This window comes from Sinocyclocheilus grahami, unplaced genomic scaffold, assembly GCF_001515645.1.
Source record: "Sinocyclocheilus grahami isolate Dianchi unplaced genomic scaffold, SAMN03320097.WGS_v1.1 scaffold378.1, whole genome shotgun sequence".
Lineage (NCBI taxonomy): Eukaryota > Metazoa > Chordata > Actinopteri > Cypriniformes > Cyprinidae > Sinocyclocheilus > Sinocyclocheilus grahami.
In genome coordinates, this window is record NW_015505557.1 from 873,089 (window position 1) to 893,881 (window position 20,793).

At 37.4% G+C, this 20,793-nt stretch overlaps 2 protein-coding genes across 2 annotated transcripts in view; one reads left to right on the forward strand and one right to left on the reverse strand.

Moving 5' to 3' along the window:
* Nucleotides 1–3,095, forward strand: part of LOC107549677 (discoidin, CUB and LCCL domain-containing protein 1-like) — a 42,250-nt gene extending 39,155 nt beyond the window's left edge. Inside the window, exon 14 of the mRNA XM_016230852.1 lies at nt 934–3,095. Coding sequence (XP_016086338.1) covers nt 934–1,493 — 560 coding nt within the window. The 3' untranslated portion in view covers nt 1,494–3,095. The remainder of the gene's footprint in view (nt 1–933) is intronic.
* gopc (golgi-associated PDZ and coiled-coil motif containing) lies at nt 1,820–20,792 on the reverse strand. The gene is made up of 9 exons (XM_016230853.1): nt 20,319–20,792; nt 13,978–14,142; nt 13,004–13,027; nt 11,551–11,726; nt 11,247–11,412; nt 10,169–10,264; nt 9,889–10,053; nt 9,197–9,387; nt 1,820–1,868 (listed from the first exon to the last, which is right to left on the reverse strand). Exons 1-9 carry the CDS (start codon nt 20,598–20,600, stop codon nt 1,820–1,822), a joined length of 1,314 nt encoding a protein of 437 aa, XP_016086339.1. The 5' UTR covers nt 20,601–20,792.
* Nucleotide 20,793: the final 1 nt, after the last annotated feature.

Sequence of the window (20,793 nt, forward strand, 5' to 3'; positions counted from 1 at the left end):
AACCCCGTGTGGCCTGTTGTGATTCCTCAGCAACACATTGCAGCGGTGTTTAGATTCATAAAGAATGGAGCGATTGAGGGCTGTGGGGGATAAAGGAGAGTTGAGGGTCAAAGGTCAGTGTCAGGAGATGTGCTCACAGGAAAAATGTTACATTAAAAAAACGACATTAAAATATAAATTGTAATAATATTTTTCAGTATTACTGTTATTATCAATATCACAATATTACTGTTTTATTGTATTTTTATGTAAATAAATGTAGCCTTGATGAGCATAAAATAATTCTTTCAAAAAGACCTTCAACAGAAAATTCCTTTTGCATAGATAGTGTGCGGGATTTGTTTTTTGCTTTTTAGTTTTTTGACCTGGTTGGTCTTTACCTCCAACGCACCTATCTATTGTCGTCAGGTGTGCGGAGTTTAATTGTTTTAATTGTTAATTGATTAATGTTTATTTTATTAAAATCTTTTTTTTTTCGGGGATTAAAATAAAGCTGAAATAAAATAAAAGTAATAATTAGATCTTAATAACTAAATAATTAAATCTTAATTAATGATTTAAACTTTAAAATGAACTTCTAAAAATTTGAAATGTTGCCCACTAAATACTAACTAACTGAAATAAAATTTGAAGTACTAAAACTACTCAAATTTATATTAATTAAAAAAAATTATAATAAGAAAAATTAAAGCTAAATAATAAATTGAAGCTATATAGAAATATTTTTAAAAAATGACAAAGGCACACAACAAAATTACTAAAACATAAATTAAATTGAAAACTGAAAATATAAAAATAAAATCACATTCAAAATATTAATAAATACTATAATAGTATATAAATAATACTAAAATAACACTGAACATAAAGATTACGGTGTTTTAGAATAACTTTTACTAAGTTACCAACTATTTCCCTTTTCTTTTTCTTCAGCTGAGTACCAGCAGCCTCTCATGCTTGGCACAGACACTGTGTCCCGAAAAGGCTCGACGTTCAGACCCATGGACACCGAGGCCAAAGACAAGGACATCGAGGCAACTTCTCACTACGACCACCTGCAGACAGGCATCCAGTATGCCCTACCACTGACCAATCAGGAGCCAGAATACGCCACACCCATCATCGAGCGCCACACCTTCCGCAAAGATCCTTTCCTTCCGGATCCCAGCTACAGCATCCCAGGCGTTGTACTAAACAAAAGCCCGTCGTTTCGAGCGGTGGAGGGCAGTAACTGTAGGAAAGTGATCGGAGGGCTGGCCGGGGGCTACCAGGCGCCCCACGTCAAAACAGACAGGGGGAATTACCCAGAAGACATCTACGACAGCCCTAAAATCCAGAAGCCCGTCATGCAGAACGGGAATTGTTCGGAATACCAGAGACCCCAGATTAAATCCCAGGTTCAAGAGTGCTATTCCACTCCCAGAGACTGCGTCAGACTGCCTTTCTCCGGACTCAGGCCAGACCCAGAGGGCAGAAGCTCAGAAGGAAGCTAAGAAGAACCATACTGTGATGTTTTCTGATTTACCTGACTGAACAAAATCACCTCCAGACTCTACTTAACTTATTTGTGCATGAGGGACAACTTGTTTTTGCATTTTTGCGGAGGCCGTAACTGATGCGATCAGTTTGTGTAATTTAACAATTTTTTTGTATATACGATGTACTTTGTCTTGATGAATCGAGATTTCTTAAAAATGTTCCTGTTTGTTGAAATTTTGTTTTAAATCAAATGCAATATGCAGAAATTTGAAGGGGACAAATGCGTTCATTCCCTAATCAGGGACACAAACTGTGAATGCGAGCCAGATTTTCATGTGTTCTACAATGTGACCATCATCTCGATCTTCTCAGACTCTGCTTCAAATATCCTTAAAAGGACAATTTCACTGATTTTCAACCATCTTTGCATTGTTAAAATGCAAATTGGTTATGTAAATGTTCAATGTATACTCTTTGTCCATGTTACTTCCCTACTGGTGTAACGCAAGTTCCTGAGCAGTTACTTTGATCCGTCTCCTAAAAGGTGACCTAGAGCCATTCCACGTTCATGTCTCTTCACCAATCAAAACACATGCAATTAATTAAAAACACTTTTTAAGTAGCCTAACACATCTAAACTGGAAGCAAGCTGTGTGTCGATGCAACAAAATTAGCTTAATTCCATAATGTAAGCAAAATGATGATCTGGTTTGACGTGCTGCTCTTTTCCAAGTGTAAATTGGGTGTAAGGGTCGTACGCTTATGTTAGATTCAGCCGTTTTGGATAATTTTTCATCTCTCATTCTGCTGTATGCAATTGCATTGTTGAATCTCAAAGGTTTTGATGTTTCTTCCATGCCGAGTATTGTTATGTTCACTGTGTTTTGGACTCCCCTTGTTCCATGTGAAAACTGGCTGTTTAAAGCAATAACAGACTAAAATTGCTTATTTCATACTGTCTTTATTTGGATTGTCTATAGGAGTATACAGTTAAAATGTCATTTTTGAAATGTCAACATTTCTTCTGTGTGTTCCACAAAAGAGATAAAGTCGTACTGGATTGGAGTATATGATGGAGGTATTTAGGTATTTTAGTTTTCAGGTAGGCTATCCCTTTAAGCATCAGGAAGACCTGTGAGTTGCTGCTGTTTAAGGGACAATCCCTGTTAAAAGATTACCGACAGGTCTTCATTTCTGTGAAATGTTTTGGGGGATGTGCTGTGCTCGGGGACCGATGGTTAATGTTTGATATGCCCATGAGGATCTGGTCATGCTGGTGTGTTTTAGTGCTTTGCCACGGAGAATCTCAGTGCTGTGTTTGTGCTTGTCCAAACCCTGATTAAAAGCACCAGTAGTTCAACATGTCCTGTGATGGGTGCTTTGCTAAAAAAAAAAAAAAAATGCAAATGTCTTTTAAAAATGTGAGGAATCGGCATGATTACTAAGTATTTGGTGAAAGCAGGATGTCACACATGAGGTGTCCCTGTGGGAAAGTCATCAGGAATGTAAAGTTGGAGTGTTAGTTGTGGGGCAGCAGCTGATGGTGACCCTGCTGTTTAAATCTACCGTTCAGGGGTCGTGCATCACATTTCACACCCAAAGTATGTACCATTAAAGCACAGCAGTGAATCTCTGGCCTGACTGACTGCAACAAATGTTAGTCCATGTGTATCCGATTCTGGTATAGCCTACCTATGTGCAAATGCAATCATTCAGGAAGGAGGAACAGGTATAAAATATGGTAAATATATATATTAAGACGTAGGCTAAAGCATGCAGACAGTTTGGTTCAGTTAAATAACTAACAAACATTATTATATTATAAAATCTTATTCATCTGCGCCAGCTGCTGATGTGTTAAGCATTGTACAGTATAATGGTTGTTAACGACTTATGTGTTATCAAATGTTAGCACTAAGAAAAAGCTTGTGTCATAAACTTAGAAGGCTCGCGAAACAGCTTTGTGTTCTGTATGCAGGTCTTTGTGGGAAGCGGAACTTTCTGTGGGCTGTTAGTTCACGCCAGGGTGCGACACCTGCGCGTTAAATAATAAAAAATCCTGCTAGATTATGAATATTAAAGGGGTCATATGATGTTGCTAAAAAGAACATTATTTTGTGTATTTGGTGTAATGAAATGTGTTTATGCAGAATTATATTATGGAATATAATATAAGATTATAATGACTTATACTGTCTTTTTACGCGTTGCGTTGCATTGCGCCGCGTAAACATAAAACCATGTCTGCATTTGTGATCGGAGAAATGACGAACAACAAGCACTACTCTACACTGCCCAAAAAACTTGCTTTAAATATAAAAAATATAAAATATAAAAACTCTTTAAATATAAAAAAACGTACTTACAGTCTATGAGTCAGAACAGCCGGCATTGTAGTCTACTCTACCAGGATCAGTAAACAGTCCTCCATAAAATGTGCTGTACACATCTGAATATTTGGGTTGAACTGTTCTGGAACAGTGTTGTAAATACAACTTAACCAATTATTTCTAGTCGTGTCCATTTTTGAAAGACCAAACAAAGTCGCTTTCACAACGAAACACAGCGTCACACACGTCGGGCTAGAGTGAGCGGCGGCGGCCTAGAGTGAGCAGAGGCCGGGGGCTAGAGTGAGGAACGGCCGGAGGGCTAGAGTGAGCAGAGGCGGCGGTAAGGTCGGTATTACGTTGCTTTCATTACCTTCATAAGGCGCAAAGTCATATATTAATATTAAGATAAAAAATAATAAATAAAGATTAAAGTTAGCTTGGATATTCCATTTGCCTCGCGACCATTTGCAATCGTCTGCCTTCTTTTGTTGCAAAGCCGACTGGGCGAACGTCACGTTACGTAATTAATATTCATGAGCTCATCTCTTCCGCCGCAACTGTTGTTTCTGATATTTTTTATTTGCTTAGTTTAGTGTGTATGAAACTTTAAACTGACTTTTTTTGTAGTATTATCATCCAGACCTTTACTGAAGCCAATATGTGGACGAACCCAGAGCGGCGTTACATGGTAGGCTACGTTAACTTTCTCAGGATGGACAGGTGGAACCACATTTTCTAGCGACGATGACAGGATATAGCATTTTATTTAATCATACTATAGAGAGATAAGTTAACAAGAGTAGATTTCCATTTGTACATCCCTGGAATATATATATATATTTTTAATCATATTTATTCATGAACAAATGTCTCCATTAAGACAAAAACCTTCCTGAGATTTGATAGGTATTAACCCTGTAAAGCCTGAAATTAAAAAATAGTAAGGAAAAATAAATAAAAAATTTTTTTAAAGTATCATATTTGATATATCACGCTTTTATGATCAAAGCTCAGTAAATTATTGTGGGGACAAAACATAAAATGCAAATGTAAAACGATAATTGAGAGATGAACGTTTTGTGTTATCGAATATAACAGCAGGCTTAAATGTTTTGTACTTATTCGGTCAAGCCTGTCATACTGCCACCTCACGTTTAAATGCGTTACTGCAACTGCACCCCAACAAAACACGATGCTCTGGGCAAATAAATCTAAGTTTATTGAAACATTTCATGTCATACAATAACTACATGTGGAACATTTATTCCCATGACATTTCCCATGACACTGGGAATGAGTTAACAGAAAAATAATTGGCTATGTTCCTCCATGTCAAAGTTGCATCTGTGCGGTGCCATGCCCTGTCAGTGTGGGAAGCATTTCAGCTCACAAATCATCTCCCAGATGAAAATATAACTAACAACAGTCCACTGAACCAGCTCACATACTGATAAGAGAAGACCTTACGGCCAAAGGAGCTGATTGTCCCGACTGCCCTTGTCTGCCTAGCATCAACAAACACCTGTGACAATTACAGTGTGAAGCAATTAACTTATGAATATTTCATATTTACCACTCAAGCTATGCTTCCTTGCTGAAAAACCTGCTTAAACCAGCCTAAGACCATCTTAACCACCAAGCTGTTTTTCTTCCAGCAGGGTAACGCAATCGTTTAGGGAATGTTTTATTGCTATGCAGCCCATATGTTTCATTTAAATATAGAGTAATCAACGTACAGACATTCAGACTGGAGCATTAAATGGTGATAATGTGATGAAACACCTTTCTGAAAATGCTAATGAGAGAACAGATTGAGAGAAAAGTGATATGTTAAATAACTCAATGGTAGGAAAGCAACACTGATGATTATAGGAACTCTTCTAGTGATCTATACAGTAGTGATCTTACAATTCACAGATTTCGAGGCACTACAGCCGACTCTACTGAGAATGAATATAGGGCAAGTTAGTTGTTGAGAATCCTCATCCTTAATTTCTGTTCACTTTTATGGTTTTTTGTTTTTCACAGAATATAAAGAGTAAATTGGCTTGGATTAAACACGGTATGCTACATCACTGTGTAAAAATGCAAGTACACTTCCCTAACCAATTCATATTAGTGTCTTCTCCAAAGACAGTGTTAATACAGTAGGATCAATGACACTATCAGGTCTAGATGGACATTGTTCAGTAAAGATGTTTAAAAATACTTTGATAGATATGTAAGGGTGGATATATTGAACGCTTGAAAGGAATGTCTAGGTCACATTTCACCCTAAAATAAATTAAAAGGAAAAAAGGTACTTATTTTTATTAATGTTTTTTGTTTCTGCATTGTGAGATTATTTTCATTAAAAAAAAGCACACTCACCCTTTCTATAATTGTCAGTAATGTATATTTTTGTACTGAATTTAATTAAATTAAAAAGTTGCATGTTACTTTTTTTTTTTTTCAGGGTTCATTGTCCTGAAAATACAAATGTAATTATTTTTAAAACATAGACATTTTTTAAATTCAGTACCTTTAATTATTATTGGTCTTATTTTGCATTGTGCCATTATTTTCATGAGAAATAAGCACATTCACTTAAATTTCACTTTTCAGTATTTAATTTTTTTATTTAAATATTAAATTTTTAAAATTGAAATATTGAAAACTGAGTGACTGTAAATTTGAGGGTATGTCCTTAATTGGAAATTTAAAAAAAACTAATTAGCATGTTACAATGATGAGAATTTGGGGGGAAATGTGTTAACTATTTTGAAAATAATGCCACAGAGAAGTAATTTTTTTTTTAAGATTTTTGCATGAAGTAATATATATATATATATATATATATATATATATATAGTTTTCTTTGGGGTAAAATATGACCTGGATATCTCTTCTATGAAATCCACATCAAAATTCATCATAGATCAACTAAATGGCGCCTCTCCACTTCTGTTCTTGCACTGTTAGTGAAGTAAGCAAAGAAATGAATGCACATGGATGTGCACTATTAGAAAAACAAGCTGTGTCGTTTCTGTCCCCGTCACCTACTGACCACCCTGTGTGCAAAACAGGAAGTAGCATTATCCTGTTTGCCTTTGCTTTAGAGCAGAGGACAGCTAAGTACAGGATCACATTAGGCTAAAACAGAGAGGTTAAAAACAATGTGCGTACATTTTGAGCAAACAGTAGTTTGTTTTAACATCTACTTCAGTACAAGAGAAGAAGAGTGAATCATTAAAGCAGGAGCCCTACATTTGAGCTCATATTCAGCTCACCTACGGAGGGTCATTAAATGCACAGAGGGGTCACACAAAAGAGGAAATCAAGAATCAAAACTCTTATATCATAATTCCATCCCATCACTTTACTCATCTGTGTAAATTGTCATTGTTTCTTTATGAAATTACATTTTATAATATACTAAAATAGAAAAATGTTATTCTAAATTGTAATAATATTTCACAATATTACGGTTTTATTAAAATATTAAAACTACAGTATCTCACAGGAGTACACCCCTCACATTTTTGTAAATATTTTATTATATCTTTTCATGTGACAACACTGAAGAAATGACACTTTGCTACAATGTAAAGAAGTGAGTGTACATCTTGTATAACAGTGTAAATTTGCTGTCCCCTCAAAATAACTCAACACACAGCCATTACTACAGTCACTACTTTACATTGTAGCAAAGTGTAATTTCTATAGTGTTGTCACATGAAAAGATATAATAAAATATTTACAAAAATGTGAGGGGTGTACTCACTTCTGTGAGATACTGTATATTACTGTTTTACTATATTTTTGATCAAATAAATGCAGCCTTGTTGAGCATAAGAGACTTATTTTTATAAATATAAGAACAAATCTTAGAGACCCCAAACAGATAATATTAACAGTTAATAACAGGTTAATATTACTTAATACATTTTTAATGTTTCAAAATGTATTTTAAATTAACTTTAATATTATTAGTTAGCATTATTTTATATATAACATTATTCATTCATTCATATTTGTCTTATTGCCATATATTAGCATCAAAGATAAAAAGAAATACAATTAATGAAAAATTACTACCATGAATTGACAATCAACAATAGTATAAGCTGAAATACAACAATGGTATATTTATAAATTTACATAGATTTATAAATGCTGTAAATTTGTATTTTAAAGTAACATTAATATTATTGTAGCGTTAATTATTTATTAATATTTATTACTTTTATTTTATTATTTATTTATTCATATTTATTGCCTTAGCATCAAAGATAAATAACAAAATATATGAAATAAATTACAATGCAATATTAATATATTGTGAGCAAACAAAGAATGAACAACAGTATACTTATAAGTTTACACAGATTAATAAATGCTGTAAAAAAAAAAAAAACTGTTCTTCGACTGGAAGAAAATTAGTTAATTTAAAGGGTTAGTTCACCCAAAAATGAAAATTAGCTTGTGTTTTGCTCACCCTCTAGGCATCCTAGATGTATATGACTTTCTTCTTTCAGACGAATCCAGTCGGAGTTATATTAAAAATTGTCCTGGCTATTCCAAGCTCTATCATTGCAGTCAGCGGGTGTTGCAGTTGAACAATCCACAAGTCATCAAAAAAAGCGTGCGCATTCATAATAAAACGTGCCTCACACGGCTCCGGGGGGTGAATAAAGGTCTCCTGTAGTGAATCCATGCGTTTTTGTAAGAAAAATATCCATATTTCAAACGTAATAAACACTTTTCTCTCACTTCCGGTATCTGTCGTACACGGAAGCCGTTCCGGCGGATGACGCAGCACGTATGCGCAGCGCGCGCGCCTCTGAGATATGCTAGTCTCACGAGTTTGTTTATAGGAGCAAAGGAGGCAAAGTTTCATTACTTTAGCAAAGGAAAACCAGTCTCCTCTTGGTTTATATCAAAATCCTCTGACATTTTTCTTTGCAAATCCTCGGTTTGTACTTCTAATTCATAACCGGCGTTTTGTTTTGTTCTCTCTCCGCGTTCGTCACTGATCACGCAACGCCGACATCATACGTCATCCGCCGAAACGTCTTCCGCGTATGACAGATACCGGAAGTGAGAGAAAAGTGTTTATTACGTTTGAAATATGGATATTTTTCTTACAAAAATGCATGGATTCACTACAGGAGGCCTTTATTCACCCCAAACCCCCCACTCCCCCGGAGCCGTGTGAGGCACGTTTTATTAAGGATGCGCACGCTTTATTTGACGACTTGTGAACTGTTCAACTGCAACACCCGCTACACCCACAATTTTTAATACAACTCCGACTGGATTCGTCTGAAAGAAGAAAGTCATATACACCTAGGATGCCTCGAGGGTGAGTAAAACAAAAGCTAATTTTCATTTTTGGGTGAACTAACCCTTTAATGCACTTGCCTTGTAGGGAAGCGGGGTCAGCAGTGCCATTGCCAGTCACGGCTACTGATGCCTCCTCCAGCTCGTCCAGGTACAGACGGTAGCGGTGTCCGCTGTCATCTTCATACTCCACATTCTCATCATCAGAGTCCACCTCTGGAGCCACGTAAACCACCTCAAACTCGATTTCCCCCCTCTGCAGAAAAAAACCCTGTGAATGTCTGGACGTGTGGGTGTGTGTAAACATGTCAGTTGTGTTTGTAATGTGAGGTATATATAACCTTCGGTTGCTCACACAGAGCTATCATATGACTTCAGAAGACATGCACGTGAGTCATATAAACCACTTATGATTCGTCTATGGTGCTTGTTTTGTCCAAGTCCTCATTCACTTTAATTAAACTGAAAAGAGTGACCACCTTTTGTGTTCAACAGAAAATAATTCAAATGGGTTTGGAACATGAGGCTGAGGAAATGACAATTTTGGGTGAACTCTTCCTTTAACCGTTATGTTCTCTTCAACCTATTCGTAATTACACCTCACAAGTCCAATTACAGAGAGTCTTAACCTTTGGGAGGTTCTTTGCAGGTGTTAGGATGGGATTAAAACATGGTTCTAATAATAAGTTATAGGTCATATGCTAAGCCTGATCTGACAGCCCCCTCGCCGGGCTGCAAACTGAAGTGTGTCTCTCACCTGCTGTGAGAGGATGGTGACAGCCTCTTTATGCTTTGCGTCTCGCAGGTTGATGTTGTTGACGGCTAAGATGGCATCTCCAACATGCAGTCCTCTGCAGCGCTCTGCAGGCTGGGTGGGGTGGATTTCGGAGATGAGGATGGGAACACCATGCTCTTTCCCGCCCTGTATATATTCCAATGCAAACATCAAACCAGGACTTTGATCTTGGAACACACAGTGATTCATCCACTGAAACCAGATGAATTAGCCTGCATATAAAATCAAAGGTTGAACTCACGGTAATGGAGATGCCAAGTCCTTCATGATCTTCTTTGGTCAGAACCACTTTGCGTATAGGGCCGACTCCCTGAGTCTTTTTCAGAGAATCTGTATCCTGGAGAGGTAAATATACATTTATAAATATGCATAATCAAGGACGAATCACATGAAAATAGTTCACCACAAAATCAAACAAACAAATAATTCAGCTTATTTCATAGACTATTACATTATTTGTATTGTGACATTATATTCATATTTATAGTAGCCAGCTGTTCTGTGGAAAAATCTAATTCTCGTAACTGGCAGTATATAGTTTATTTAAAATATTTAAGTCTATTTAATTTAAATATATTAAAATTTATAATTTTAAAGACTACAATTTTATATCAGTTTAAATTTAATATCAATATTAATATTTAAAAAATAGTAACTTTATATTTAATATATACAAAATATATTAATCATTTAAATATACGCTTTTAAAGGCTAAGTCAATATTAACATTTAAATATAATTTTCGATTCTCGATTGTCAGTGCAAAAAAATCTTAATGGCCTTAACATTTTATTTTTTTTATTAATATTAATTATATTTTTTTAAATAAAAGAAAAAGAAAAATAATTTTTTATTTGTATTGAATAATGCTAAATTTGATTTCATATTTAAAAATAAAAATTTTATTTTAGTATCATTGATTTAATTACATTTTTATGTTTTCTGTTTTCATTTTAATTTTAGTTTAAGATTTTATAATTTAGTTTTGTTTTAGTTATTTTAGTACTTAAGCTAAATGAAAATAAGAAATGTAGATATGGCAACTAACTGAAAATAAGTTTGGATTTTTTTCATATTTTGTTTCATTTAGGTTATTTTTTGTATTTCTATTGATGTTTTTTATGGTTTTAGTTTTAATTAGCAATAATAGCCCTGAAATAAATAAATAAAAGAATTAAATGCAGATTTTTAGAAATCTTTAACTTCTCATTTTGATTCTGGGGTGAAATTCCCTAAAGGCACATCATTATCTTGTCTAGTCAAAGTTTACTCTAATGTACCTCAAGTTCACCTTAAATGAACTGAATGTGTTGTCTTACATGCCCCACAGGTGATGGCAAGGGTTTTTTGGGATCATTGCGCCCCCTGCAGGCTCGGATCACCGTTTTGTGGCGGTGAAGGTGAATCTCAGCTTCAAGCTGGTTCCACAGTTTGTCATGAGCCGGTCCTTTCATGTCTCGCCCAAGCAACTGGATCTGCTGCACCCTGAATAATAAAGAGCATTCATAAAAATAAACTGATACCCAGAACTCTGTGCCAATCATGGCTCTTTATGTGGAAGAAATCGCCACATGAGACCCACATAATGGTCAATCAGAACAGATGAACAATGCGGCCTCTTACCTCCCAGCCAGCTCTTTGTCCAGATACTTGGCCGCCAGTCTGGCTCCGTACACCTCAGCCTGTAGTACCGCAATGTGCCTGCGGAGGGCCTCGTTCTCTTTCTTCAACATCTTCACCTCTGCCTCCAACTTGGCCTCCTTCACTTTTTCTTTCTTACTGGCCTCCAGTTCCTTCTCCTGTGACATGTAATCAAACAAAGGCAAGAGGTGAGCAGTTGAGCACCAAACCTTCTGACCATGTATGTATACTCATCTAGGGATGTAACGATGCACAGCGAGCCGGTTAAAAGTCGATACAAATATGTGATGATTCTAAACAGTTGAGATATTACACGAATCGTGATACAGTTGGGGGTAGGACTTTATATGAATGAATCTCTGAGGGGTTCACTACTCACTGCTGTGTGTGTGCACTTGGATGGGTTAAATGCAGAGTATGGGATACACGTCACGTCACTTTCATATCAAAACAGTGTTGATAAGCGCTGCGCTGCTTTGTTTACAGCAGTAACAAAGGAAATCGCATCGGGAGTCGAGTGAATCGTTACATCCCTAACGTCATCACAGCAGAGTCACATCAAATCACTGTCATTAACAGCCTTTCCAACGTGCTGCCCAATAGGACAAGAAACAGAAGTCCTACGTCGCCACAAAAACTACAACTTCACAACAGTACATATGACAGGTGAGGTGAGATCACAGGACAAACAAACACTCTAGCTTAAACATACCACTAAATGTGTGCACATACTAGAGAATTGTAACAAATGTAGATTTAACATCATAATTACTACAAGTTCACCAATAGTGTGAAATTAAGCCACTTGATTGATAGCTCTTCATTTGTTACAACCCCTGGAGTGAAAAAAAGACACATCTAGCATTAGCTATGTCCCAATACTGAACTTCAGGGCTGATATCGATCGGCTTGTACCAATGACTAAAGGTGTGGTCACATTACCGATATTTCAGTGAAATTTCACAGGCAAAAAGTCTATTGGCAAAAGTGTAACGAGTCATTTTCAAACCAAGCAGCTTTCTCTTGGTCAACGTGATGAATTCGTGTGACCAACTTGAACTCGAGCGAAATCTGCGAAAGAAACATTTTCGCCCTCATGTGAAATTCATGATCTTGCAGATTCCTATTTAAAATACTGGATATCGCCTACAAAATTTCGCCCAATACCAGAAAATAGCAGCACCTCAACAGCTTGTGGTGGCCGATACTGGTTGTTTTACGTTTTCATTTTAACTACATTAGTTGGTTCAATTTTCCAAGGTTTCAGCGAATAACGTATCGGCTACCAATATATCACTCACCTCTAGCAGCTAATCTGCTAGTACACAAAAAGATCAGTTGTTCATTAGGGATGGTTAAAGCAGGCAGCATTAACAGAGGAAAAAAAGTGGAGTTAGACGGGACACACACGGACTCAAAACAATGCAAAACTTACCTTGTCCTCCACTGAAGGCACAGGCTTCAGATTGAGAAGAAAAACAGAGGGTCAAAGGTTAGAGAAGTAGGGTTAACCAGGAAGGCCGGTTACAGAAGCATCATCGTTCATCCTTACATCAGCAGGGTTAAGTCAGGAAGACACAGAGTAGAGTGCCAACCCAACCAGAGCCTGTTAGTGTTCATTACAGATACTGCTATTACAACACCATCAAATGTCACAGCTATGCTACACACTCAAAAGTATGTAGACACATGTACTAATTATTGGACCGAGCTATTATAGCCACCTCGTTGTTTACGGCTGAATAAACTGAAGCATACAGCCATGTAATCCCTGAAGACATACAAGTGTAAGATAACCTTTGCCATTACCTAAACTTTAAAAACACTAATAACTTAGTAACACTGTTAAATGTAATCTTCAGATTGTATATGCTTATACTGTGTAACATGGAATATGGATATTCACACATAGGGATGGTAGGCATCAATTCCAGTGAATGGAAAACTAAACCTACCGCACACATTGATAGTCTGTGGCTTGTTTGCTAAACGGCATGACAATAGTCCTGTATGCAAAACAGGCTCCTGGTTCATTTATTAATGCTTTTTTGAGATGGGACTGGAAAAACTTGATTGGCTTGTTCAAAATCCCACTCAACTAGTTCATCTTAATCCCCTAACATCAGAGACCTCACTGACACCCCAATGGAAGCAAATTCCTCCATTAGTGTAACAACAACAAATGACACCTTTCCAAAAAAGTGGTGACTGTTCCAATAGTTTTGGAATGAGATGTTCAGTGATCAGGTGTCCACATACTTTCGACCACATAATGAATTGAAGATCCAGGTGGCCTTAATGCTAACATATTGATCTAGGTGTCCTACAAGCCAATTTTCAGTAACTCATCTAGATATAAAACCTAGTCTTGGTTCTGCTACATTTGTAGGAATCTGGTGCTGTGCTCACCATCCTGTCCTTGATGGAGTCAGAGTCGACCGCCTGTCCGCCTTTGGCTTGGAGTTTGAGCTGCATGGCGTGGAGTTGAAGAAGCTGTTCATGAACCTCCTTCTCCACCACAGCCTTCTCCGCCTGGACATCTGTCAGCTCCGAGCGCAGGTCCACCAACTGAGCCTGAAGCACACACACACACACACAGAGTATTATTAACTAGCCATCCAAAAATCATGAATCATACTTGTGCTGACTCAAGTAGTGTCTGCGTATGAAGTATTGACCCATCCTTCTCCAATCCAGAATAGAGCAGACATACAGATTGACAAAAATAGAAAAATATGAAAATGAAGACAAATGTTAATCCTAACAGAGTCAAACCAAAAGGAAAACTGCAGTTTGTGGCTTTTTGAGGGACTAGACTCTGGACTAGCAATTAGTGCAAGTCTTCTGGCATGTTGAGCCATGCTGCCTATGTGAACGACTCTAGTTCGATCCTATCTTGAAACAGTCATTTTAAAGGAACAGTTCATCCAAAAATTTCCTGAAAAATATCTTGATGGATTTGTTTCTTACAAACATGCAGCTTTTCACTTCACAAGACATTAACTGATGGACTGGAGTCGTGTGGATTACTTGTGAATTATTATGATGTTTGAACTCTCATTCTGACGGCACCCATTCACTGCAGAGGATCCACTGGTGAGCAAGTGATGTAATGCTAACTTTCTCCAAATCTGTTCTGATGAAGATTTTGGATGGCCTGAGGGTGAGTACATTTTCAGGAAAACTATTCCTTTAAAATGAGAGGACGGAAAACTGAAGATTTTGTCTCTGCTCATATTCACAATGAGATTTCTTTAACTCGTGAGGCATTACATAACTTACACAGTCATGCATGTCCATTCACTACATAGTACATTAATTGAGGATTTGCATATGACGTTACAGTCCTGATACAAGAAACTACTTGAAATTCAATCTGACTGTTTCATTAGAAAAATTGGATTTCAAACGGTGAATGTCATATGAATGTCGCTTGGATTGGGTTTGTAAAAACTGTGTTTTTTTTCCTGATCCACTTTCCCAAACAGATCTGAGACAGATATGCCAAAAAATCTGTACAAAGACCATGTCACATTTCGTTCATCCTAGGTTTATCCTAAACATAAACAAGCTTCTTTTTTTTTCAAAACTGTTCATTAAATTTCACCTTCCTCTTTCTAATGTTTCCGCTTCCCTTCAGAAGAGTATGCTCTCATCTGACACACTCATCAACAACCACAGCCATGGTGAATAATAACATCCCATCCCCATTGAAAGGCCCTGCCATTAGAAAGCAGCTCTCAATCAATCAGCATCTTAAGTAAGGAAGCTGCATGAAGGACAGAAATAAATGTCCTCACGTAGAAGAACTACTCATTTATTTATGTGCCCCGTCTCTGCTGGATAGCCAAGGTTAGCTGAGGGACTCTCATATTCAGCAGCAACACAGCAGAGAAGGTTCAATTATCTGTCAGTAGTTGTTCAGAAACAAGTGCAGCAAGAGTAGTGAATCTGAACCCAACGGCCACTCTGAATTAGGGCTGTCAAAATGACTGAAAAACTACATTTGAATTTTCCACTTAAATATTATAATAATTCTAATTGTATTAGAATTTAAAAGGCATAATTTCAGTTAGGGGGAAAAAAGCTTTTGGCTTCTCTCCTAAGGCCACAAGAGGGCACATCGAGCAAAATATTATGCACATTTCTTCAAAGCGTAATAAAATAACACGACTGTCTTTGAAAAAAAGTGCATAATAAAGTATAAATAAATGTATAAATAAAGTGAATGAATAATGTTTAAAATAATGTTTATAAACCATATATAATTAATAAAGTTGCTTAAACAATTAGAACAGCACCATGCATGCATGTATAGTTTAATACAAAGGACCGAAAACCAATCACAAAGAGTAGGCTACTTTCTTCATTTAAAAACATGAGATACAGTGGGATGGGGGAAAACTGCCATAAAATCTTGAGACATGTTTTTTTAAAAGTTGAAATTACATTTTTACATAGCTTTGTAAACATGCCGCTCTCTTGTGCGAGACGCGAGTGCAACAGTGATAGATGTCCCTCTAGAAAATGTGATAAATATGCGTTCTGTGTGAACGGCTTGGTTTCAGTTTCGCCATAAACAACATCTTCGCCACACTGATGCTCTCGTTTTCCACTATATATTGAATGAACAACGTAGCAGCTCCGCATCTAGTGGGTTCAACTGTATAGGCTAACAAAAGCATTAAAATGCAATGACACTTACATTGTCGTCGCATTTCGTGCGCCACTGATAAGGCTGCATGACGGCTGACGGATTTATTTTTTAATTCGATGAATATTTGAAATTCAATTTTTTTTTTTGACAGCCCTACTCTGAATACTTTAGATTCCCACTGCAGCCCGTCCCAAAAAAAAGTGACAATCTACTTTAAAATGCTAGTAAGTCCATATACTCTGTAACAACACTTCTACTAGCAAAATCGAATATGTTCCCTGAACTTAACAATGCAACTGAAGGTACCTCAAGGTAGTTGCAGCCTATGACCAGTGGCGGCTCGTGGGTTTTAAAATAGAGGAGGCACACTAATTGTATTGGTCTGGGATCCCTGCCGATTATTATTATTATTATTATTTGCTTAACCACTTTAAAATGGCTTTTAAATGAATGAGAATGAATGAATGAAAAATGAATGAGTTTTTATTGCCAGGTATGTTTACACATACGAGGAATTTGTTTTCATGACAGAAGCTCCACAGTGTAACAGAATGACAGTGACAGAACAAAAACACAGATAATAAAAAATAGAACAAGTAACTAAGGAATAAAAATATACAAATCGACAATTGTATGTACAGGTATATAACAATAGACAGTTGTATGTACAAAAATATTATGTGCAAATTGAAATGTAGACTGAGTATGAGTGTTAGATAAATAAGTGTATGAGTGAGGTTTCTTTTCTCAACACTCCTCAGCGCTGAAAGTGAACACTCGATGGTGATTTGCTAATTTTTTTTACCAACAGAGGCACGAGAGCTCCGCGCTCCCCTGGCCTCCCCCTAACCTTCTCTATCATTAGCGTTTGTAATTACATCAGCAGATTCGGCACATTCGCGATAGAAAAGCGGCGCTTTCACGTTATGGTATTACAACTGTGAAATTACAAACAAAAAATACACATTCTGAGACATGAATTGTGAATTTTATTAACATTAAATCGTCCTCCTCCCATTTTCACCTTAAAATTATAAGGTGCCTCCCCCGACGAGCTGCCACTGCCTATGACTAGAGAAAAATGCCTCATTGTTGCAGGCCGAGACCTTTTATAGAGTAGCAGCCTTCAGAGAGGGTGTTTGGTACAGATATTTGGATGGATACTTTGGATTACATCACAGGAGTAGATTTTTAAGTCAGCATGAAATCAAAATTTACCCTATTTACTGTCTTAATCCATGTTTGTAGAATTATTATGCATGATTTATTATTTAAAGTCAGCATTAATATGAATTCCGAAAATTTTTAAATGGTTGTTTTATGATCTAATTGTGATTAAGTCATCCATGCATGCTTCTTTTTTAAAACAAATTGTCATAACTCAATCTCCCAGTGAAACTACAGACTTCTCTCTGGTGACGTTTGCTGGATTTCTCAAAATATTTAGTCTGCGTAAGCCCGGTCCCATTTTTACAATCGACTACAAGCTCACATTCAGATCTGCCTGCATCCAGTCAACAACTAATGGATAGAACCATGGCCCGCACCATACATTTTTTTATTTTTTAATAATCCATTTCACTCAAATGTGCATCACAATCTCAGAAGAAAAATCTGTTGCTGCTTCTGTTTCAGCGCAACTTTAAGATGCCGAAAAAAAGTGAATGACGCAATGCAGTGACCAAAAAACATCTGTCTGAATGTTCATGTCTACTGGCAGTGTTTTAAATGGCATTCATTTCCGAACACAAAAGATGTTTGCTGTGAAAACTTTCTAATAGCTAATGCACAGCACACTAATTAAGGCACCCCCACTAAAACATCATTCGAAATGACAAAAAATTAATTGGTATAATAAATCCCTATCAAAAATCCTGCTTCTTTCAGCAATGCATCACATTACGGGTTGACAAGGCCATCTAAATAGTACCTTACCATGTACATTATGGGGAAGTCGTGGCCTAATGGTTAGTGAGTCGGACTCATAACCCAAAGGTTGTGGGTTCGAGTCTCATACTGGCAGGGATTGTAGGTGGGGGGAGTGAATGTACAGTGCTCTCTCCCACCTTCAATACCACGACTGAGGTGCCCTTGAGCAAGGCACCGAACCCCCAACTGCTCCCCGGGCGCCGCAGCAAAAAAATGGCTGCCCACTGCTCCGGGTGCGTCTTCACGGTTTGTGTGTGTTCACTGCTGTGTGTGTGCACTTTGGATGGGCAAATGCAGAGCACTAATTCCGAGTATGGGTCACCATACTTGGTCACTTTCACTTTTCACTTCACTTCACATAAATAGCATGAAATGGTGCCATAGTACCGCTTTAGTACTTTTTTAAGGACAGGAAGCTGTAATCTTCACGGTCACATACAACTCTCCTCTTGTACAGCAGGGAGTGTTTAATCAAGCCGTGCGTTAATCTGCTCTGCTCAGCTGCGACGGTGAAGAGGTGGGTGTATGTGCGACCTCTTCACCTGCTAAACTACTTTTTCAGAAAGAAATTCAGCCTCCCACACAAATATACCGGTGAGTCACTACAGTCGAGAACCTGTTATTTTGAATTATTATCTCCTGGACACAAGTGATTCCTCCACGGCAAAGACGATTCATTTCTCTTGTGGAAGACTATACTGCTTTTCAAATTGGACTGTAAGCTTTGATAAAGAAGCCATTAACAGATTTGAAAAGTGGTGGGAAAAGCAGATTACCCGAGCTGGTCTCCTGAGAAGCTGGAATCTGCTAACACACAGACAAGATGCCAATTATCCAAACTGTGTGACAGAAAAAGCACAGGATAGCGGAGCTCAACAGCAACAGTACTTAATACAAACATGACCTGGCACATAAGTGCGTGTTATGCTGCTGTTAAAGTTAAGGGATCATTTATGTGATGCACTGCAGTCAGTTTAAACAGAAGAATGGCCAGTCTGGCATTAGCTAAGCAGGTTTAACAGGTTTTTATATGCTATCCACCTAGTTTTGTGACTACACCAACACGGTTTGCACCATATGCAAAGCATTTCCGGTGGATAAAGAAATCTGCTACTGAACTGGCAACTTTGAATGTTTATGCAGTTGACATCCAGATACTGCCATCTGTGTGTCCAGAGAAAAATGAAATAAACAAAACGACAAGTGCATTCATTTCAATGCACATATGCATTATTTATCAGACAGCCTACATGAAGTGACGAGCAGACTGAAGGGAACATAACAGGCCATTCATTTAATTTTCAGACCATTTTCAGCCTATACAGTTTATTTTGACAATGCAAAAAAGCTAATTTGCCAAACTTTCAAATGTAAAACTGTCACACTAAATATGCACAAGAACTAAAAAAAAACTTGATCACCCTCTTGGGTTTATTGTGCGATAACCAGATTAACTGTAGTGTAGGTCTTATTTCTTCACCAAAAGTAGCGCACTGTAATTACGTCTCAAAAGCTTTGCAATGAGCTGTGGAATGAAAACCTCATGTTTACGCAACAAGAACATTATTGAAACAGAATACCAGGATCGAAATGAATCATTCAAAACGCAAACGATGCACTGTTGACATCTATAGATATAATATTTCAACATTACCGAGCAGTTTTCATTTCAGGGTTCCCACTCCTTATTGCCAAAGTGTTTTTTTACATTGACTTTACACTCGAAAAAGAACAATTTACAGCCAATTAAAATGTTGCAGTTATTGCAAAACTGAAATCACTATAGAAATACACTTCAAAAACTCCCTGATATTGCCAAGTTTTCTAAGACCAATGCGAATCCTGCCCCTTTCAAAAAGTACCATGTATATGCTAGTAAAAGCTATATTTATGTGTCAATGCTACATTTACATGGTACTTTCAGTGAGTGTAGATTGGTAGTAGTTCGAAATCCATCTGAAACATGAAGCTGAACATTCATAACCTATTTATATTCGATTCATGTAGAATACAATTTTTTAAAAATCAGTCATTAAAGACTTAACAGCCATTATAATAATATAGTACTAGTGGGTCAGTCCCATGCAGTTCCTATGGCAGTAAACGAAAGAACAACAACTTTGTCTGGAGACTTTGTAGAAGAATATCCATTTATTTTCCTCACCTCTAGTTTGTGGTTGAGCTGAAAGATGGTTTGGGATTTGTGACACAGCTGAGCAAAACATGAGCTGAGGCTGGTCATCTTCTGACGGCCCTCATATGTGATATCAGCCTGGTCCGGGTCGATCTCTCCCAGTAACATATCCACATCCACAAACGCCTTGTCAAACTCTTTCTCCAGCACCTCCAGCCATCGGAACATGGACATACCGGAGCCGGGAGCCGCAGCGGGACCGGGTGAGAGGGCCGAGCCCGGAGATACAGCACCGCCAGCGGACGCAGACATCTTTAACACGGCTACAGGGAGAACACACAGATAACTTGAAACTAGTCCTTTACTCGGGGCGATCACCCGGTCGTTTAAGTTATATTAACAATAGACTTCCGATGTAATAGAGTGAGAGTGATGATTTGTTGATGTGTTTTCCGTGCTCTCATCTGACCAGGAAATCCGAGATCGCACAAGTCAACAGCGTGGA

Excerpts from the sequence above, each read along its gene's own strand:
- gopc (XM_016230853.1), bottom strand. The coding sequence starts at position 20,600 with ATGTCTGCGTCCGCTGGCGGTGCTGTATCTCCGGGCTCGGCCCTCTCA. Across the intron at positions 14,143-20,318 it reads AGCTCAACCACAAACTAGAG|GCTCAGTTGGTGGACCTGCG; the intron begins GTGAGGAAAATA and ends TGTGTGCTTCAG. Across the intron at positions 1,869-9,196 it reads CAAGGCAAGTGCATTAAAGG|GATATTTGAAGCAGAGTCTG; the intron begins GTTAGTTCACCC and ends TGTCCTTTTAAG.